This window comes from Pteronotus mesoamericanus, unplaced genomic scaffold (assembly GCF_021234165.1).
Source record: "Pteronotus mesoamericanus isolate MK-2021 breed Mesoamerican mustached bat unplaced genomic scaffold, CSHL_Meso_final contig_26, whole genome shotgun sequence".
NCBI lineage: Eukaryota > Metazoa > Chordata > Mammalia > Chiroptera > Mormoopidae > Pteronotus > Pteronotus mesoamericanus.
Genome location: NW_026555109.1, coordinates 3952685 through 3976575, shown reverse-complemented (window position 1 = coordinate 3976575; position 23891 = coordinate 3952685). Strand labels below are relative to the sequence as shown.

General features: G+C 34.4%; 1 protein-coding gene across 1 annotated transcript in view; it reads right to left on the bottom strand.

Annotated features, from left to right (window-relative positions):
- ITGBL1 (integrin subunit beta like 1) overlaps window positions 1-23891 on the bottom strand; it is a 254481-nt gene that overhangs the window by 142345 nt on the left and 88245 nt on the right. The window contains exon 2 of the mRNA XM_054574359.1: window positions 3577-3723. Coding sequence (XP_054430334.1) covers window positions 3577-3616 — 40 coding nt within the window. The 5' untranslated portion in view covers window positions 3617-3723. The remainder of the gene's footprint in view (window positions 1-3576; window positions 3724-23891) is intronic.

The following is a 23891-nucleotide window of genomic DNA, read 5'->3' as shown; positions in this document are numbered from 1 at the left end:
ATTGAGGTGGGGTAAAAATGACAGAGGGGTAGACTGCAGATCATGAGATATTTTATAGCATTTTTTTATACAGTGGTATGTATGAAGCAATTCAAAAATCAATTTCAGATGTAGTACAATATTGAGCAAATGAATAAATATGTTAATGTTGGAGACAGAGTAAGTTCTCACCGTGGAAGAATATATCCAAATATGGAAGAGGAAAAACAAGAAATAACTTTGTGGGAATAGACTGGAGTTGGAAATATTGGTGAAAAGTCATGACTTTAAAATATTATTATGTGTGTGTATGTACATGCATATATATGTGCATGTATATATATGCATTTGTATATATATGTACATATATATATTTATGCATGTAATCTCTAGCTTGTTGGCAGAAAGGGCAAGCCCCAGTAGATATAAACATTTCTAGTGTTCACAATTTTTATTCTAATCCCATTCTTCACTAAATGAAACCAGGTTCTTTAGAAAAATGGTTGACTCTAAGCTGTTGCAGGGCAGGAGCAATGTGACTATGAAATATTTTATTATGTCTGAAAGTAAATAACTGATAAAACAAAACAAAACAATGGAGATATGTCATTAGGACAGAGAAGCTAGTTTGAAGAGGCTCTGATAGTCTAATCTGGGATATTCTGAGCACCAGACAATTACATACTGTAATGAATAATAAATCATTGAAATGATAAGAATTGTGATCTTAGTTTGATAATAGTTAACTAAGCAAATGAATAATTAGTAGATGAAAGGAGACTCTCATTTGTGGAAGAATATTGAGTACAAACTGGTAAATATGGAAGGAATAATGTAATTTGGATATGATCAATCTTCATTAATAATTGTAAACACCTCCAGACCAGGTAAGAGTCACCCATGGATGGTAAATTGGGATATTTCATGAATTGGGATATCTTATGACTTCAAAGTGTTTCCCCACAGACTGCTTATTTCTGACAATGTAATTGTCAGTAATTACAGAGCTCAGACAGCAGACAACATCTCAACCAGGTGATCAAAATTAACCTCCCCAGTGACAGCGCACAGATATCATGTACTTTCCGATTACAGATCCTGAGAACACATAATCATCTATCTAATATTTCAGCTGAGAATGTATAACATGAATCCAATCATGAGGACTCATCACACCAAGCCAAAAGGAATTAAATTCTATTTAAAAAGAAGTTGGGGAAAATTTTCTTCAAAATCATCAATGAAACAATTCCATTGTCTGTAGCAATTGTCCAGATTAAAGGAGGCTAAAGAGAGATGACAACTAAACATAACACTGCCCCTAGACTGGATCCTATACAAGATAGGGGCTTGGGGTAGAAGTTATTAAAGTACATTGTTGGGTCAATTGAAAAACCTGGAATATGAATGGTAGATTACATAAAAGTATTATATTGATGTTACAAATATAGGGGTGCAGATATCTGAGAAATATGTTTTCTACCTTGTTAAATGTTTTCATCTATCAAAATAATCCTCTAAGTTTTCTCCATATAGATATCTTAATGGAGTGAATCACGTGTTCAGATATCTTATGTTGAAACATCTTTGGATTCCTAAACTAAAACATATTTGTTATTAATGTATTATTTAAAAAATACCCTGAATTTAATTTGGAAAGAAAATAAATAAGTAAACAAATCCAAAAAAATAGCCATGATTGGTGTGGCTCAGGGGACTGGGCTTCATCCCACAAATCTAAAGATTGCTGGTTCTATTCTGGTTAGGGCACATGCCTGGGTTGCAGGTAAAGTTGCCAGCTGGGGGCCTGTGAGAGGAAACCAATCAATGTTTTTCTCACACATTGATGTTTCTCCCCTTCTTTTTCTCCCTCTCTCCTGCTCTGTCTAAAGATAAATAAATTTTAAAAAATAAAAAAGCATAGTCTTTATAAAAAATAAAAAGAAAAAAACAAATCCAAAAATAAAGAACAAAAAACAAACAAAATTCAAATTTTATTACTTAACAAAGTTTGGAAAGCAGGAAGTTTTCAAAACCAAAGAGGGTGTTGGGGGATGGAATGTGTGTGTGCAAGCACATTTGGAAGGGTGGGTATTATAAACTGGAAGTAAAAATCCTGCTGAAAGAAAGGAAAGCCTGAAGTGCTGAAAGAAACAAGAATATCAGTAAACACAGAAAGTGACCTGGCCACTGAGGCCATTTGTCAAGGTCCCTCCTTGGTCCACTTCCTCCCTGCACTGCGTATGGCTTTGATTTCCACTAGCAAAACAACCTCACTGCATTTTGTCTGCACAGAGAAATTTGTCACAAAGTCTGTGGAAAGGTCTTAGCTCTGATTGTAGGACTCCACCAACAAAATAAGCTTCAGCAGGGAATATATTCATTCAAGTAGTCAAGTTTTTGCCTATAGCAGAGAGAGCAATGGCTCACACCCCTTGATCAGCATAAGAATTTCACAAAGAGCTTTAAAAACCCACTATAGTCCAGACCACACCCTAAAGCAACTAAATCACAGCCTCCAGTTTAGGACAGGAGCAGTCTCAAGTTCAAGCAGGTTAAGAAAAGCTGACTTTGAGGCACCATGTGCCCAAATGTTAAAAGAGTATTTAATTATAACAATATTGGCTGAAAATCACTGAAACTAAAACTGTGGCTGGCATGTATGTATGTATATATTTATTAATTATTTATTTTATTGCTGTTCAATTACAGTTGTCCCAATTTTTCCACCCTTTGTTGCTTTCCACTGCCCTCCACCCCATCCTGCTCCCACAGTCAATCCCCACCGTATTGTCCATGTCCATGGGTTCTTTATAAATGTTCCTTGACTTGACCTTTCCCTTTCTTTCTCCCATTTTCCCCCTGCCCCTACCACCCTGGTCACTGTCAGTTTGTTCCTTATTCCCATGTGCCTGGCTCTATTTTCTTGTTTGTTTTTTTCATTAGGTTCCACTTATAGATACAATCTTACAGTATTTGTCTTTTCTCTGCCTGGCTTACTTCAGTTAGCATAATACTAATAGGGTTTTGGTAGTTAATTTTAACAGCTTCTCTGTAAATTTCTTAAAAATATTTTTAAATGATTTCTGTGAGATATAAAAATATTTGGTTCAAACAAAAAATCTTGCTGTCACTATATTCCTATATTCTTTAATGAGTTTCACATCATGCACATCATGCATCTGAAACTTCTGTTTAATTAAAAAGGTTTGGTTCTATTTGATACTAAGGTATAAATTCAAAGTATCCTTGATCTATAACAGAAACTATTAAGTCCGTTTATATAAATTCTTTTCCAAAGATTTAATTCAGCATTCAAAATCAGGGCTTACAATTTATATCAAATGTTATTAGGATGTTGTTTCTAGTAAATCTCATACTTGAAGGAGGCATTTGGAATAGCTGGAGAATATCAAACTTTTTAGTCTTAGCAAGATGACATTTTTTTTCTGTTGATAGATCTGCATTTCACTTCTAAAAAATTATTCAAAAGTAGTCTCATTCAAAGGTTCAGCATTTCTCAATGTCTATGTACTTCCATTAAAAACAAAACTTGGATTATTTCATTTAAGAAGCTTTGTAGGATGAAATTCTTACCTGCATTAGAGCAGATGATATCTTGAGAATTCTTGCACATCTGGTTACTTTTTTTCTTTGTCAGGTCACAATGAGTTGGGTACTGGCAAGCTTCCCCAGACCATCCTTTGTCACATTTGCACTTTCCACAGTCACACTTACCATGGCCTGAGGATTTAACAATGTCATATCAGTTAGACCCAAATCGTTAAAAAAAAATTTGTAAATAAAAGTATTAAGAGTAATGTTTGTTCAAGACTGAGCGGGAAAGTCAAGGAACATATAGCAAGGACTCATGGACAAAACCAAAGGGGAAGAGCTCAAGGAGGGAGGGAGGGAGGGAGGGTGGGAGGGGGCAAGGGAAAGTGGTGGGGGGTAGGCAGAGACAAATGTATTTGAAAAAATAAATTAATTAATATAAAAAAAGACTGAGCTATAGTAAGTTCAAACACATATATATTACAGTGACTGAAGGGGAATTCTATTATTATATATAGTATAAAGGAGTATGTAAATGTTATTTAAATAATCAATTTTGATAAGTCATAATAAAACATTAATTTATAGACACATTAGGATAGATAATAAACTAGAATTGTAATGAACCACATTAGAAAATTCAGCATAGAAAAAATATATCCACTTAATGCCTTCACGTTGCAGAGACAAAAGCCGAATAAAAATTATTTCCATGTAAGTATGTTTTATAACACATAAAACTACAAACTCTGAGTAAGGAATTTTACATGAATCTCCACTAAATTAAACTTTGGCCTCATATTGATTTGAATCTGACTTGTAATAAAATTTTATAGATATACAAATACCACCTTGGATAAGATTGACATGAAAATTTAGTATATATCTTGTTTCTCAATGAGGAAATTTGGTTCAGGAATCAAAAAGATAAGTCCAATATTCATCTACTGCCATGCAAATTTCTCAAGCTTTCATGCTCTCAAATTGACATTTTGCTGTTTTTATTGTTGTAATAATTAACTTTATTAAATCCTACTTAATGAAGCCTACTAATGTTTTAACTGATTACATATTAGTCTGACTGAAGTGCAAAACATGTACAATCCTTAGTCCTTGTCCTCATACAATTTACAAATTCAAAATTGAAACCGATACACAAAGAGGATTGTTTGTCAGACATTGAATTATGATGAGCAATATACACTATGACCTATACAAATAAAAAGGGAGAGACTTTCTGGACTCCCTTGACCTTTAAATACGCTTTGAAAGGGGAAGAGAGTTTGAATGGGTTGTAGGGAGAATGTTCTTATATAACTCAAGATAATAATATCATGTCTTTATGCTTGAAATTCATAGACCACAATGGAATGGCATCTTTGATTTGGTGTCAACAGTCATTCAATGTAGTAGCCAAAAATCCACACGATAAGGTCCAAATGGTCAGTCAGAATTAATGGCTCAGAGGCATCCCTTTTTGGGCATGTTCAGCATAGCCTGCATCTGTGATTGGCTGACTTTAAAACTTCTCTGCATGTGACCCAGTCCATGTAAATATTTCTATTCCTGTTGCATTTTTCAAATTAATAATTCTATTTTGCAAACAAATCCTTTCTTGCTCCCCTAACTGCAATTTGCTTTATCCAGTGAATATTACTCTATCAATGTTGTGTATCCCTGTCTGATCCTACATAATAATGTTCCTCTCAGCCAACTTGGAATCATTTACAAACATAAGTGATCTCTCCTGCCAACCATCCAGTCTATTTATATAAGTATTAAACAAAATTCTTGAAGCAGCTAAGCCTCTTTGGTAAATGAAGTGTCTTGGTAACTATAAGGACTCTTTAGCAATATTAGTATGTTAGGTTGAACCACATGAAATCATCCCTTTTATAAGTTGAATATCAGCTATTTCTATGATTCATCCCTGTAAAAAGGTTTCATATCAACAACAAGGATAATAGAAATGATTCAAAAGATAAAGGAATATGGTAGTAATGATATTCTAAATCTGGAATAAAAGAATAATCAATGCTTGTTTTATATTGAGAAACTTTAGAGATAAATACATAATTTTTTAGAAATAAAATTATCTTCAGACAATTTTACTCTTTATGCACAGTTAGTAAGAGTTTTGCAGATCTCAGGGAATAAGGTTGTTATATTGTTGTAGTAATCTCCATCACAGTGTCAAAAACATGGCTTCAAAAAATATCTTCTTTGTCAAAATAATGTATCCATTGTGTATTAGCTTTCTGGGGTTCTCATACAAAGCATCACAAACTGGGTGGCTTAAAAACAACAGAAATTTACTCTCTCACAGTTCTGGAGCCCAGAAAACTGAAATCAAGGTATTGGCAAATTGGTTTCTTCTGGAAGATTTGAGGAAGAAACTCTGTCATGCCCTTCTCCTAGATACTGGTTCTATTCCTGTAGACTGGATCTAGTCATTGGATTTAGAGCCCATCCTACTCAAGTATGACCTCCTCTTCACTTAGTTACATCTTCAAGGATACTATTTCCAAATGCTGTATTCACAGGCTCTAGATTTCAGGACTTGAAATAGCTTTTGGGGAGATATAGTTCAACCTACCACAGGTGCAATTATTTTTTTCCTAGCTTAAATTTACGTAAAAGATAGAGCAATTTGTTCTCTTATATATGAAAACAAACTTGCTAGGGCTGGCAGCAAGCCCCCCTTCTCCTCACTTTTATCTTACACTGTGAGGGACCCAAAAACTTAGACACCAAGAGTTACAGACACGCTTGGATCCATAGCTCTGCCAGTCCCTCCCCTCCCTTGTTCCTCCCATAATAGTTGCCCCTTACCCACCTAAAACCCAGCCTAAAGACAAGTGAACTGTCATAGACCAGGGGAAAGACTCAGCACATAGCAGGCTCTCAAAGAGAGTTGAGGGCCTTTGAGGTGAAAAGTCCCAGGTCCCAGGAACCTCAGTCTAGGAGAGCAAAAATTGTAGGCACCAGAGTTTCAGGTGTCCACACCCAGCTTGACTTCTCTGACATAACACCACATCCTGGCCTTGGGAATGAATGACCAAGAAGAGCTAGGGCAGGACCCCTAAGTCACAAGGCCCAGAACAAGGTTCTAATTACACAGATTAAAGGATGGCCACTACCCAGGCCTACATGAAATTCTAACCAGCAAAGCATTCGCCATTCCTGACTGTCTAGACCATTCCAGTTCTGATTCTTCTCCAGATAAATCAATTTCCACAACTACAAAATGAAGTCTTAAAATAAACCATTCAACTTGCTTGACAGTGAATCTGTTGCCCTTCAAATAAGTTCCCAAGGAATCAAAAGAAAACAAACACACAAAACAAGAATGTCAGAGAAATGCCAAAATGACTCTCCACCAAAGTAATGAAGATGAAAAAGTGTAAGACTATTGTTTCCAGGGCTGTCAGTGGTGTAGGGAAGACAAATCACAGTGGAGAGTAAAATCTAGTAGTTTAGTCTCCTGCTCAAGTAAGAACCTGGAGACCTGGCTGGCTTTCTCCAGTGTTCTCTGGTAAGCTAAGGCCTTGATCTCTACTGATAAATAAAAGGCATTCCAACAAAGAACAAACATGTATAATTCTTAATTAAATAATGCAACAGCAGCAATACCACCATTATTTCTTAATCCTTTTTAGCTGGGTAATGCAAAGGCAGTGTGATGAACTCATTAAAATACATTAGTACACAACAGAGGAGAACCGATGCTATTTATTTTTAAATGACAACAAGCAGTTTCAAAGTGGAAATAAAGACTACTAGAATTGAAGAACTTCAAAAAATCAATCAGCCATTTCCAAATACTAGTGGAAAATAATTACACTTTTCTTTGACAAATATCTGAACGAAATGATGGAAAAGACAACACTTATTTTTCTTTTTCAAGTTCACTGATATTTTGGGTGGAAAGTAAAATGCCAGAACAAATGTGTTTATTGGATTAGTTATATGTCTTTGGCTTCCAGTCCTTTTGAAGTCTGAAAGAGGTAAAAAATAGATAGATGATGATAGATACAAGATACATGATAGATATAGATAGATAGATAAATGATAGATAAATAGATTAGGTATAGCATAAGATGAATGGATAAAGAAGATGTGACTATTATTTAGTCATGAGAAAGAAGAAAATCCTGCCGTCTGGGACAATATGGACAGACCTTGAGGGCATTATGTTAAATGAGGTCAGTCATAGAAAGGCAAATACTGTATGATATCACTTATGTGTGGAATCTAAAAAATAAACAACAAAAAAAAACAAAAAACCTCATAGAGAAAAAGATCAGATTTGTGGTTACCAGAGGCAGGAGATGAGAGCTGGGTGAAATGGGTGAATAGGGTCAAAAGGTACCAACTTCCAGTTATAAGATAAATAAGTACTGAGGATGAACAATATGGAGACTAAATCCTAAGGGTTCTCTTCACAAGGAAAAAAACTTTTTCATTCTTTTTTTCTTTGTATCTCTATGAAATTATGATATTAACTCAACTTATTGTGGAAGTCATTTCACAATATATGTGAGTCAAGTCATCATGCTATACACCTTAAATTTATGCAGTACTGTATGTCAATTATCTCTCTTAATAAAACAGTAAAAATCCTGATTATCATTCATTATAACTAGCAATTTCATTATATAGAAGAGGAAGGATATTTTTAAAGTGATTCTGGCCTTCAAATTAGCTAGGTATATCACTGGAAGCCTCATGGTAACCCTGAAATTTGGGCACCCAGTTAGCCCTACAAATCCATTTTCTTTGGTCAAATATGTATATTCCCAAGACCTGCATTGTGTCCTATTTTCCAGTAGATTCAAATATCCTCACTTAACAATAGACACTGTCAATTTTTTTCCTATTCTGAGCTACTACAGATTCCCCTGCCTTTCCTAGGTACAAGAAGCAAAAGAATTAACTATGCCACATATAAAATTCTGAGAAAAGATTGTGAAAAGATCCCTTACATAATATTACAATTATCAGGGTTTGCAATAGGAACTTAGTCATTTTCAAAATGGAGCACTAGTCCCTTGTTTGTCTCCCAAACTAAAAAAAAAAAAAAAAACAAAAAAACAAAAAGAAAACAATGTAGATATTTCTGCTTCCCATTTCTGAGAACATTACGATGTGAACAATAGAAGAATGCTGTGTACAAGACCTGTACCTTAGAGGTTAAAAGGTTTCAACTCTTTGCTGCCTGAATACTAATCACTTCCTGCCTGATCAGGAAAATAGAAAAGAAAAAAAAAGGAAACCAGTAATATCTGGCCTCCAGGTACCATTATACAGGCTAATCAATTTCATTTCCATAAGGAGCCAGTGAGAAAGATTTTGTTTCCTGGTTTTACAAATAAGAGGACTAAAGTGTAATTAGCTTGCCCAAAGTCACATAGTTTGAAAACTGAAAAGCTATGTTTTCACTATTACAACCTAGATCATGTGTCTAAAAGTTGCACAACAACAGCTTTGAGATGACTCTTTTGTTCTAAGAAAGGTGGTGCCAGTAAAAACTATGGACTGATGGCTTGACAGTATTGCTTTAGTTTTTGCTGTTCTCTTTTTGGGACTCATATGCATGGAGTTGAATTATTTGTAGTACTTGGAGAAAGAACTCAGTAAACTTATCAGACTTTACTATTCAAAGTTAAAGAACACTAAAGCTGGTAGGCAAAAAAAAAAAAAAAATTCAGGACTCTAAACTTCATTGTGCTCATCTGCAAAAGTAAGAGTTAGACTAAATAACTACAAGATTTCTTTCATCCTGAAAATTCCATATTGTAACCTCAATTATTTTCTTTGTCACATAACAAAGCAAAGTGGTTTCTTCAAACAGAACACTCAACATATTAATACAAGGTAATAGCAGTAGACAGTTGTTGCCAAATCTTGCCTGCTAAAGAAAACTATCATGAACAGTGAAAATCCTATTGTTTTTTAAAAGCACACATTAAAATATTGTAGGTTATCCTGCTATGCATATTTTTAATGTGGGTTTGTCATTAATGCTTCTAAAATTAAGGAATTTAAAATTAGAATACTGGTAACCTGAGATTGAGGAACAAAATATAAATTGTAGCAAACAAGACATATATTTTGGCTGAATCTTAAATAATAAATTTCATAAAGTCAAACATTAGTAGACGTTATGAAGTCCACTTATAGGGAGCATTAGTGGAACTGTCTCCCCACCCTGTTTCATCCACATTTCCCAAGAAGCAAGTGCTCTATTTCCTATCTGAAAATCCATGATACTAAGAGCTTAAGCTGCTTTCTCAGGTGTCTTGAGAAGAAAAAAAGAGAGAGAAAAGACCACTTGATTAAATGATAGAATTCCTCAATTTTCTTTTCCTCCTTCTAGCTTCCATTTGTAAGATTTCATTCATCAGACAGCTTTACAGAGATTCTTTCACTTTTTTCTACATTGAAAAAATGTATGAAAATTAGTTTCTGCCTTGGCCTTTTGTCCTCTGTTATGGTTATTGATTTAGGAGTGTCAGTATTAAATACATCAAATGACAGAAGCTACTCTGGCCTTAAAAATTAACATCTGAGAATCAAGATGGCAGAAGAATGAATGGAAGTCACACTGATCTCCTCCCTGGACCAACCTGCAATTACAACTAAATTGAGGAAAAATCACCTGGAACAAGCAACTGAACAATAGTTAGAGAGGAGCTTTATAGCCTTGGACAGACAGAAGAATCAACTTTAGCACAACCTATCCGATAAGGGCTGCTGTAGAGACTCGAGAAGGCGGGAGGGGCACCCACGGGAGAGAGCACAAGAAGAATATTGAAATGGCCAATTGGATCACCCTGAGAAGAGCCAGGTCTAAACCATAAGCAGGGATCTCCAGCCTACAGCACCAGAGGCCAAAAAGTACACAGATAACATCCAGCTGTGAAAAGTGGCAGGATTGCTCTCTGCCAGAGACAGGAGACTGGAGACAAAAAGAGCTGTTTGAAGGGCCAATGCATAAAAAACTAAAGCTTTGTTGGTCTCTGACAAAGGGGGGGGGGGCAAAGTGGGCTAGAGATGCCTGAGAGGCTGGGGAAGGAGGCTGGGGAGAGAATTGAAAGAGTAGCTGATGGGATCCCTGTGCTGACTCATCGCCATATGAGACAGCAGCAGCCATATTACTCAGGCAGACCACTCCCCTGAGCAGCTCACAGTGACAGGACCAAAAGCTTCACCCCCAGGAGGCTCTTTCTAGGCTTGGTAGTGCTAATCCCTGATGGCTGAGTACAGAGTGGCAACCACAAATAGTAGATCCCTGCTTAAAGGGGGTGCAGAGCTGTCTAGACACACCTGAGGAGAGACTGGAGATGGAGGATTTGGAGACAGAACTGAGAGACTGGCCAAAGGGATCCTGGTGCTGACTCCTCCCTCATACAGCAGCCGCCATCTGGCTCAGGCAGACCATGTACCTGAGTGGCAGCAAAGTGAGAGGACCCAATAACCCCTCCCTAAGGAGGGACTCGACCCTGCCTTGTGTTGTTTCTAAGCAGGACTGCTGAGTGCAGAGTGACTAGATTAACAGCTAAAGGAGACAGTCACAGACAATAGATTCCTAAAGTCTCCAACAGACTGCCTAAGGTCAGACAGGATCAATATCTGACATCATCAGAGGCAGATCCAGAAATAAAAAAACAGCAGCCTCCTACCACAGAAGTTCACACCACAAAGTCAAGAAACCAGGACAGATAAATTTAAGAAGCAGAAGCAAAAGAGAAGAGTCTCACAAATAATAAGACAAAGAAACACCCCCCAGTCAAAAGGAAAGGAGGAATCCCAAGAAAGAGAAGTAAATGAAACAGAGGCAAGTAAACTATCAGATATTAAGTTCAAAACAATGGTTCTAAGGAAGCTCAATGAATTCAGTGAGCTCAGAGAGAATTACAAAAAACTACAGTGAAACTACCAGGAACTTACTGCAAACTATATCAACGTGAAAAAGGACATAGAAACTATCAATGAGACAAGAGGAAATGAATAATACAATGTCTGAATTGAAGAACACAGTAGAAGGAATCAAAAGCAGGCTAGATGAAGCTGAGGATCGCATCAGTGAGCTGGAGGCCTAGGTAGAAAAAAGTTCCCAGAAAGAAGAAGAAAATGAAAAAAGACTCAGAAAGAAAGAAGAGGCATTTAGGGAAATGCAGGACAACCTAAAACATAATAATATCAATATAATAGGGATACCAGAGGAGAAGAAGAGGAGCAAAGAATAGAGAACCTGTTTGAAAAAGTAATGATGGAAAACTTCCATAATTGGAGGAGAGAAAAAGTCACACAAGTCCAGGAAGCACAGAGGGTCCCATTCAAGAGGAACCCAATGAGGCCCATGGCAAGACACATCATGATTAAAATGGCAAATGCCAAAGACAAAAAGAGAATCCTAAAGGAAGCAAAGGAGCAACAGGTAGTAGCATACTAGGGAGCCCTGATATGGCTAGCAGCTGACTTCTCAACAGAAACCCTGTAAGCCAGAAGAGAATCGCAAGAACTATTCCAAGTAATGAAAAGCAAAGGCCTGAAACAAAGACTGCTTTACCCAGCAAGGCTCTCAATTAAAATGGAAGGTGAAATATGGGGTTTCCCAGACAAAAGAAGGCTAAAAGAATATACCTCCATCAAAGAGGAAGAAAAAGAGTCTATCAATATCTATTGACTCTCCTCTGTATTTTTTAAAGTTCCTAAAATTTCCCCCCATTCATACTAGACTTTGACATTAGATGCCTTTGGGAAAGCAAAAAAAAAAATACAAAAAGCAATAAAAATGTTAATCTCAGTTTTTCAGCTCCAGAGCAAAGGTCCTGACAAACTGGTAGTTTCTTAAACGTGGTAGTCATCATTTAGGATGGGCATAAGAAGAAGACATTTAGAATGCAAAATAAAAAAATGTAGAATTTATATTTATGTTAATTTTTATTTTGTCTTTAAATTTTTTCACATTTTGTGTGTGCAACTTATTGATATAAAACACATCTATATAAATTATAAAGAAGTACACGTATATAAGGGGAAATTCAATTTTTTAAATGTATGATTAGGGGTTTGAGACAACTGATTTAAGCAATAGATTTGTAAAGTTAAAAGGAAGATTCTATTTCTTAAGCTAGGTGGTAGAGAACAGTATCATTTTTTGTTACCGTTTATACTTTATGATAATATTTTAGTCAAAGAATGTATAAAGAGAAAACACACATCAGAATCAATACTCCTTCAAGTAATGATTTTAGAGTTTCATTTTGGGACTTTAGTGGCATTCAGAAGATGTCACAGTCCCAGATCACCTCCATGAGATACTGCATGGGGGGGGCAGAGTAATATAAACCTTTACAGTTTGAGGATCTATGAAGAGCTGAATAGAGTGTACTTGATTGTCTGAATAAGAGAAAAATATTATTCAGAAAAATATATGCTGAGTGAGTATGCAAAGTGTTGAGAAGATGCCATGAACTGTGTGGGTCTTCAGGAGCAGGCCCTGTCCCCTGCCCCTTCCTGTGGAGGCCAAGTGTAGGACACAGAGAGACAAAATTGGAGATCCATCTGCACTTCTCTGGAGAAGCTTTGCAAAGTTTGTCTGGACCAACTTGGAACAGTTTCAATAGAACAGGAAAGATTGTAAAGAACGCAAGTATCTGACAGAGTCGTTCAAGTGTCCTACAGACCCAGCATAGCACAGGAGGGCAATCACAAATTTTTGGAGAGAGATGATCACCGGCTGAAGAAAACTGAGGTTAAAATGAGCTCTATTGCATTACTATATTCCAGTGGGTGTATAAAGGCTCCCTCCAATCAAAAATCCCAAACTATGTCTCAGATTTTTTATAAAGTCTACTTTATTTTATAAAATGTACTTTTAATAAAGAACTTTTCTAATTGATCCTTAATTAAGTCTGTGCAATGGCTAAACTGAAGATTATCTATGATCATTTCATGATCTTTAAATATTATGCTCAAACAATTCTTTGTAATGTTATTTTCTCCTCATCCAACTAAAAAGCAGATGGCAATAATTTACTTTTTTATTTTCTTCTCAATTAGTTAAAAAATGAACAAACATCTGTATGTTCAGTTAACTTTATTGTAAATCCTAATTGCAATAACTTCTCTTTTAACCCAGTAACTTCCTTGGGTACCTCTACTCTAAGCTGTTATAAAGTGGGCAGTTAATAAAAGTTGTTGACAGTCTGGCTAACTTGACTGTAAAAAAGTGAAATTATTCTCCGGCAACAGGTAAAAGGATTTAAATCATGACATTTTCTACAATACAAAGATCAGTTACCTGAGGTAGTACTCTTAACTGAAATCATGTAAACTGCAGAGGATAAGAAAACCATATGGAGGTGTGCAGTTAGGTGATATAAAACTAAAGAAAAGCCTTCTATAACAGTCAGTGCACTCAGTTGTCTTGAAACGATTTAAAGCCAAGGCATTTGGAGATTGAAAAAAAGGCATAATAACAGTGGTGGTCATTGCTCCAAAGAGAGGAAACATTTTCATGTGAAAATATGATCACTTCAGAACTTATCTACCCCTGTCTAGGATGACTTCCCTGTTCTTAACTCATGAGCTATGTCATTCCCCATTATGAAAAGAAAGTCCATAGACTTTATGAAAGTCTTTAATAGACATTATGAAAGTCTGTAGTTATAATTCATGATAGATAATCTTCACCTATCATTAAATTTTTTAAATAACCCACTTTTAATCATCCCAGATAATGTATCATGCCTTCCGTTTTGCATTGGCATACACATATTTACTTTGGAAAATAGCTTTACCAAGCTACACTATAGTGCATAAAATACCATACATTAAACTTCTGAGTTACAGATTATTTTAATTCGTATCTTATTTGATTATCAACATTACTTATAAAATAGAAAATAAGTATTATTATCCTCACTTATTTGTCTTTAAATGATTCCTGCAAATTTTTAACCAAGCCTCTAAATCATCTACTTGGCTTAAGACCCTCAAACTCAGGAGCAAGAATGAAATCTCTTAACTTCCTGTCTTTCCTTCCTTTTACCTTACCTCCATCCATTATGCCTCATTCTCCCCAGCTCCAGATGTTATATCAAGGTCTGTTCCTTTCAAGGAGCCTTGACTTCCTTTCCGTCTGATTCTTTCAGGGCCTTTCTTCCTCTCTATTTCAACCTAAGCCTCATTATTAGCAACTTCCCTTTATGCCATAAAATTGAATAAGTGTTTCCTGGTCTTTACAAAATATAATCAGCACTTCCTTTATTAAACACATGTCCCTATTTTTAGTCTCCAAGTCAATTCTCCCTTAATTCTTCAAATATTCAAAAACAGAGTTTTCACTCCCAATCTGACATTTTCTCTACAATTAGATTTCAATTCCATAATCTTATTGATATGTTTCTCACTAAAATGACTAACATGCTTTTTGTGGTTTAATTCAATTGACATTTAAGTCCTAACCTTTTTGTTTACTTCTCTATCTTTTAATATCTCCTTTTCTCCCACCTTTCTTCTTACCCTTCTCTGGCTCCATGGCCTTCTCCATCATGCCTAAAAATATAGCATGAATAAAAGCTATACTGTCCTGGCTTGGTGGCTCTATTGGTTTGAGCATCATCCCATACACCAAAAGTTTGCAGGTTCAATTCCTGGTCTGGTCATATACCTAGATTGTGGAGAAGCAAGCTACTGACATCTCTCTCTCTCTCTCTCTCTCTCTCTCTCTCTCTCAGTTCTCTCTCTCGTCCCCCCTGCCTCTATCTCTAAAATCAATAAACATATCCTCAGGTAAGGATTTAAAAAATCCATAATTAGAAAAGATAAGGCAAACAAGAATAATAAAGACTGGAGCATTTATTCTGAACAGCAGTAGTTAAAACAAAGATAATCTTACATTACTGAATTATACTATGTTCTAAGCAGGCTTGAACTAAGCTATGTTTTATGTTTTGTTTTGTTCTTCCCCCTGGTGTTTAGTGAGCAGTTGGGGGAAAAAAAGTTTACAAGGAACATCAGTGAAAATAAAAAGGGAATTAAAGCAAAATTTCCTTTGCATATGCAAATACTCAAGTTTCAAGATAATGTAAAGTTGAATCTGCCACATACACACACATCAATTTTCTTAAAATTAGCAATATTATGTACATCATTCCAAGACTTAATTATTTTTCACCTAAAATATATCTTGAAGAAATTTTGTCAGGAACAGTGAAGAAGGCTGAGATAAGAGTTCCCTTATTTGAAATTAATAAATTAACCTGCCACAGGTCTATGGTTCCTAGCAGAAGACATGAGACTCTCGGGTCCAAGTCAATTTGAATCAATTATCTAAGCCCCAGTTCTCACAAGAAAATAGAAGGTCAGGTGATGCTCACACATTCAACAGGATGTGTTACCAGAGAGGAAACCATAGGACAGGGATCTTGTAAAATAAGCAGTAAAACATGCCTACACATGTATCAGAAGAGACATTATTTTATTTAACCGTATTATAAACAAACTTTCCTTTGCCCTGGAGGGAGACACCAGGTCCATCTTCAAAGGCTACCCTCTTTACAAACATCTATGAAAAGACATTCTGGAATGAAAAATATCAATTCTTGGGTTGAAAAAATTACAGAAACAGGAGACCATGGAGAATTAGCTCCTAACATCTCTTCATATCAATATCTTAGCTCATAGAAGTCTACTTTACTCTTTCTAACAGATGCATAATGTTCAATTGTATTGATGTAAAACCACAATAATTTCGCCATTTTTTTATTGATGTATGCTTAACTAGTTTTCATCATTTACCACTACAAATAATGTGATCATAAGTATTCTTTACACATGTAAGTATATATTCTACACAAATAAGTATATTTGTGCAGAAGTGTGAATAGATTTAAGGAAATTATTATTATATGGAATTTATGGGCAAAATGGTAATGCATACATATCATTAAAATTTTAATAGCTACAGACAGATTTGTTTCTAAAACTATGCTAAATGCACTCCCCCCAACAATGCGTGAGGATACACTTGCTAACACATAACTCAGGATATTATGAAATAACCTATGTCAATCTGAGAATTAAAGATTATACTTGATATTTATGTTGGCATGTGTCAACTATGGATGAGGTTTAACATCTTTTCATTGTTTTATAAGTCATTTTTGTTCTATTAAAAATCTTTTTTGTCTCATTTTCTTAGAATTTTATACTTATATATTTTGCCTATTTTTCTATTGGTTTTTTGGACATTTTCATAATTTTTATGAGCATTAGGTTTTATATGTTAAAGAATTTAACATAAATATGAATATGAATAGCATATGAATAACATTATAATGTAAATATTTTATGACATATATAGTTTCTCATAATCCTAAGTTATATGATCAAACTCTCTCATGCTTATTTCTTGAAAGTTTAATTTTATGTATAGATCTAGAATTCTTTTGGTATAAGAAGTTAAGTGTCCATATTTATTTTTCCATGTAGCAAGATATGTTTTCCAACACCATTAAAGAATGGTTTACTTTTTCCCATTGATTTAAAACATCACCTTTATCTATATTGCATATCTTTTCTCAATTATATATAATCTTATACTGTTATCGCTATCAGCATGTGTGAATGTTAAACTGTTTTACATGCTTGATTGTCATAACATTTCTAAAAATATTTAGTAGGTATAGTCTCTTTTTTGTATACTTTATTTTCAGTATTTATCTCTAGATTTGGCTTAACTCCAAAAGTAACTTTTTTTGGAAGTTTTGGGCAGGAGGTGTTAATTACATTAGATATAAAGATTAATTTAGGATAAATTCACAGATATACACTAACATATAAGGTAAAAACAATCTGTAAATTCCAATTTATCACCTTGTAATGGAAGACTTTGAACCCACTACCCAGATCACAGTGAGTACCAAACCCCTTGTACCTCATTGCAACTGCACAAATTATTCTGAATTTTGTTTATAATTTTCTTGTTTTTCTTTATATTTATTGCATTTGTATACATGCATAAACAAAGGTTTAACTTTACATATTTTCTAAATTTTATAAAAGAATCATAGTATATCCATACTCTGACACTCATTGTTATATTTAATTTTATAATAAAACTTTTTATTCAATATTATGTTGGTAAAATTTATTCATCTTGTCACATGTAGTTGTATTTCATTCATTTTAATTTAGCATATCTCATTGCATGATTATTTTTAAAAATTATGTTTTCATCTACTGTTGGACTTTTGGTTTGTTTCCAGTGTTTGTCAATACCAACAATGTGAATATAAATAGGAATAATACTTGAAATATTTAACAACTAGGAATAACACATCTGAACATAAGCTAGCCTGGAGGATCCCAACTAGCCTCTGCCTTTAGTTATCAAGTCATAGATAGTTCCATGGGTCCTGGTGAAGGCCTACAGTGACCCGAAATGCTGGGTGATCTTAGAAAACTATGGACCACATCTCATTACCAACTGCTATAGAGTATTTTAATATTAACTACTGTTTCAATTTAATCAGTGTATAATACCTGTATACCACTGTGACTATAAATATTCTTAAACATACACTAGATTTCTCTTCTATGATTTATTTTTCTCTATACCATTATATAACCAGAATGTTAGCTCAATGAGAACAAAAATAGTCTTGTCTTGTTTATTACTCTGTCCAAAGTACCTAAGAATGGAGTTTACTAAACATTCCCATCTCTTACTTCCTTGGCAGAAATTTTTTTCTGGATGATTATTTTAAAAAATGCTATGAGTATATATTCTTTCAGTTCTTGCATGTTTTAAAAAACTATTTTGCATACATGTTCAATTTTATGTTATTATTTCTCTTCTAAATGTACACCAATTCTATATATGTATACCAATATTGTTATGCTGGATATCCTTTTTTCCCTTCTTTTTATGTCATTTCCACTCCAATCATTGATATAAACATTGTTTTTTTTCATTTCATTCTTAATAGCCTCAAGTCAATTTCTTGTTCCTGATTGACCTAACAAGTGCCTATTCTTCTTTTCTCTGCATTCATTCTTGTGATTTTTTTTAACTTTTATTTACCCACCAACATATAACACCAGTTGATTTTACTTTTTTTATAGGTAGCACAGCTTAACTATACTGTTGGTGTACAAATTTTCACTATATAACTTTGTCATGTGAACTTGAGCAAGTTATTTAATCTATATCTCAGAATACTCATCTATAAAATAGGAAAAATAGTGCTATTAAATAAAACTATTATTATAATGATTGAGTCAGATATTAATTATAAAGTGCTTAAAACAGTGACTGTCACATAATAAATGGTATATATATACTTATTAAATCTTTATAAAAATTCTCTCTTTTTATGTAATTTCCTACCTAAGTACTTGGTGTCTCTCCTTTTAGATCTTATTGCCTGGAAGCAATATATACATTAGCTGTTTATTAAGAACTCTTTCTTTTCAATTTAATAACAAAAAATGGTTCATAATTTTTTATCAGCTCCACAGTGGGCTTTTTCAGGTGTTGATTTATTATCTGTGTTTTGTTCATGTTCTGTGGGGGGGGTTTTGTTATAATATTCATAGATATCATGATAATTTCCTTTATTAAATTTTATATTTTTTAGAGGGAGAGAGAGAGAAATATTGATTTCTTGTTCCCCTATTTATGCATTCATTGGTTGCCTCTTGTACATGCCCCAATGGGGGATTAGACCTGACACTGTGGCATATTGGTATGACATGCTGACTGAACTACTAGGTCAGGGCCTAATTTCTTAATTATTATTTATCACAAATAAAAGGGATTTTAACTAGAACAATGATTTTTTTCATCTCTCAATTTTTTTTATTGTTCAAACATAGTTGTTTTTAAAAGGATAATGTGGATGTAACAGTGGAAAATTGTAGCAGTGGGAAATTTTAACCCACCCCACCATTATTTTGACATTGTTTCTGTAAGTGCTGACTCTGACTAATATATAGCTTGTAGATGAATAGCATGTTTGTATAAGAATTCTAGAAACTAGTGTCAAAAGATAAAGACTCTGACCTTCAAGTATCCCAACTTGGGAAATTTCTGACCTTCATCCATGGAACCATGGTGAAGTGAAGCCAGGATGACTAAACCAGGCTTATGTGTGTCAGACCATCACTTGCCTTATCAGAATGGACTATGCTCTTCTGCATGTAGAGAACTTTTCAACCCCTTCCCTTGATCTCTGTTCCCCTCTCCCTCCTTATAAAAACCTCTACCTCCACTGAGAGATAGAGATAGGCTCTGAGACATAAGTTCTCCCATCTTCTCCCATCTTCCATGGCCAGCATCTGTATAAGCCTGTCTCTTTTTTTCTTTTTAAGATTTTATTTATTTTTCGAGCAGGGAAGGGAGAGGAAGGGAGGGAGAGAAACATCAATGTGTGGTTGCATCTCATGTGCCCCGACTGGGGACCTGGCCCACACTGGGAATCAAACCGGTGACCCTTTGGTTCACAGGCCAGCACTTAGTCCACTGAGCCACACTAGCTAGGGCAGCATCTGCCTCTTGAGTATTGGCTTTTGTAGCAGCAGGCAGCTGGACCTGCTTTCAGTTACATGGAGAGGAAAAGAAGAAGTGAACTTCTCTATGAACATTAGTTTGTACAAATGTGCAAATATTTTATTAATATCTAAAGGTTAATTTGAAGAGTTAAGTGTTATATTTATATATATTTAATAGTTATGGTTGTAATGTTCTCTAAAACATCTATGCTTTCATTTCTGCCAATAATTACAAGTACTTTCTGACTTACATTGTTTATGCCTTCTCTTCTGCTCAAAATGTTACCTGAGTACACCTGAAACCTATATAATTTTATTATCCAATGTAACCCCAATAAATTCAATAAAAAAATAAAAAGTGAAAAAAGAAAAAAACACTATCTGATTCTCAACTGAGAAAGGAACCTTTTCTAGACTCCAATAATACCATGTATGTATCTATTATCTTACTAACATTTAATGATCTCTTTACATAGCTCTCTTCCCCATTAAAATGTTAACTTCTTTATGACTAAGGCTATGTCATCTTGATTTTATATTCTTGGTTCATATTCAATTTTTTTGGCACATAATAGTTGTGCCCCAAAATGTTTGATGAATACCTAAGTGATAAAGGCAACATAAAATTACCATTCATATGCACCAAGCTGGTAAATAATAAAAGTAGATTATGAATCCAGTTTTTCTTCCTACAAATCATATTTTTCACTATATTATTCCAAAGTTATATAAATATAAATTAAAGGATTTGCATATAGGTCAAAAATGTATTTTACATACTTATAATTTTCCATCTAATGTCATGTAAGTGACTCATTCTAAAACTGGTAAAATTATGGTGTATGGTTTGCAAAGACATTAAAAATATGTTTTAATTCAAATGGGATTTAAAAGCTTGGTCCAAATATAGTTTTCATATATGTAACCAAAGTTTGATGTAGGATTAATAAAATCTCACAAAATTATCACATAATTCTAATTTTGATTAAGCTGCAGGTAATCAACTGTAGATATTTGTGACTAAAACTCAATTGCTCCATATAGAAACAATCATATAGAATCCCATATTGCTTTTTCAAATGAAGATATTGACTAAATTTAGAGCCCATTCAAAGGTAAAATTTCTGAGAGTTGATATAGTAATTAATAGGTTGTGGTTTATGTGACAATTTTAATTCTTTAGGAAAGGAGACAAGTATTTCTGACTTGTATTTTATAATGCATGTGCTTTAAAATTAATAGTTTCAATTATTTAAGATTATTGGATAAACCCTAAATCTAGGAAATTCAGTGAAATTATCATAGTGCCATGTGTCGAATGAAATAAATTACCAGGTGTCAGGATTTACACGCTCATTTCACCGCAGCATCTCTAAATTGCCACACTTTGTGAGTCTTAATGGCTGAAGTAAAAGCTTTTATTTAAAATCTTGTGTATTACTAAAGACTATGTTGTATATAAAAATTATTTTAATCTAATATATTTAAATCACTTAAAATATATATTCTATTTTTATGAGGTCCCACTTGTTTATTCTTTCCTTTATGTCCGTTGCTTTAGGAGACATATCAGTGAAAAAATTGCTGCGTGGGATATCTGAGAGTTTCCTGCCAACGTTCTCCTCTAGGACTTTGATGGTGTTGCGACTTATATTTAAGTCTTTCATCCATCTTGAGTTTATTTTTGTGTATGGTGTCAGCTGATGATCCAGTTTCAATTTTTTGCATGTAGCCGTCCAGCTCTCCCAACAACCCCAATGTTAATAGCAGCACAATTTACAATAGCCAAGTGTTGGAAGCAACCTAAATGCCCATCAGTAGATGATTGGATCAAAAAATAATGGTACATATACACAATGGAATACTATGCAGCAGAAAGAGAAAAAGAACTACTAAACTTCGCGACAGCATGGATGGAACTGGAGAGCATCATGCTAAGCGAAATAAGCCAGGGGGCGAAAGACAAATACCATATGATCTCACCTATAAGCGGAACCTAACCAACAATGCAAAGATGCAAGGAAAATATGACCAGCAACACTGAAAGGAAAAGAAATCAACAGAGACAAGAGGGAAGCGGGGGGCAGGGAAAGGGAAGGGAAGGGGTAAGTCAAGGAACATATAGCAAGGACTCATGGACAAAACCAAAGGGGAAGAGCTGAGGGAGGGAAGGAGGGAGGGGGCAAGGGAAAGAGGTGGGGGGAGGCAGAGACAAATGTATTTAAAAAGTAAATAAATTATATATATATATATATATATATATATATATATATATTCCAGTTTAAATATTGCCTAAATTACTTGCCAAAATTTCTTTTAGCTCTTGATGTTCTTCTAAATAAAGACATAGAATAGCCTGGAGAGCCAGTCAATGATTACCAAGGCTTGCTTCCAGACAGAGATGATATGATTTTTTCTATAATCAGGGCTTTCATATTCAATTTGATTAGAATATTGTGAATTTCACAGATATCATGAGAATGATCATGGAAGGTGACTGGAGGTACCACTTTAACACTGTCACCTCTATATGCTTACCATTCTAGTTACTTGTGTGATCATCCACTGTGTTTAAGGCAACCTTTGCTAATGAGATGACCAAAAGATTAATGAGATAAAATAATAGAGGGCTTGCATCAATTTACTTAGGAATTTTCATGGAGACAAGGGAAAAACAAGGGTAAGAAAGGAGAAAACTAAATTCCATTGAGTAGATACTATACATCAGACCCTATGCTAGGTCCTTTACATTAAATAACACAATGAATTAATTTGCCACAGCTTTATAAGTTGAGAAAGAGATAGACAACATTAGGCTCAGAGAGACCAATTGTCGTGTCTTAAATTATAAATCCTGATTCTGTGATCTTCTCTTTTCTACCATACTTCTTAGCTTTAGCAATCACTCAATTTTTTCTCTTTCCAACATAACTTTCAGAAATGTACTTGTCTCTACAATGAGTTACTTTAGAATAATACCTGTTAAGAAATTGTGTTACATAATCTTACATAGATGGCATTTGCTAGACAAAATGAATTATTTTTATGTATTTCCTCTTCTAGAAACTAAACAATGTCACCCCAATAAATTTAATAAAAATAAAAAATGCAATCTTGGTCTAATAGTTAGCCTGACTTAGGAAAAAGAAAGGCAGTTAATATTGCTCTTAGAGGAAATAAAAACCTGGTCTTCTGATTATTTGTGGAGCAGAGTCCTCTTACATAAGGGACCACTAATCTTCCCCAGATCCCCATATTTAAGAACAAGGGAATAAATAGAGAGCCAAATGCAAAATCTACATCCAGAGGCTCAAATGCAGAACCATGAGAAATAGACTTCTTTTGAAACTATCCCAACACATATTAAGATTATTATAGATGTTTGATGTATAATCCCTAAGGATCATTTAAAAAAAACATTTAGCTTAAACTGTAGGCAAATTAATCATGAAGAAGCATTTTGAATTGGGGAATTTTGCAAGGGAAATGTTTTGTAACTATCAGTTTCAAAAACTCAAATTATCTTTGAAGATCTAAAACACAGCATGGAACATATTTTGTTGGTGGTGGTGGTAGTAGTAGTATTTGTGAAGATTATGACAATTAGAGTCAACTTGTTTTCAGTTGAAGAACTCTCAACTTATCCTTAAGGGATGAATCAGAACCTAGATAAAGCTTAGATAAAGTTTCCACAGAGATATGTCCTGAGTCGTAACAAACTTCAGCAAGTGAAAGGAAATTAAGAAAAATTTCTCTAGCCATGATTCTCGTAGGGGTTGGAAGGTACT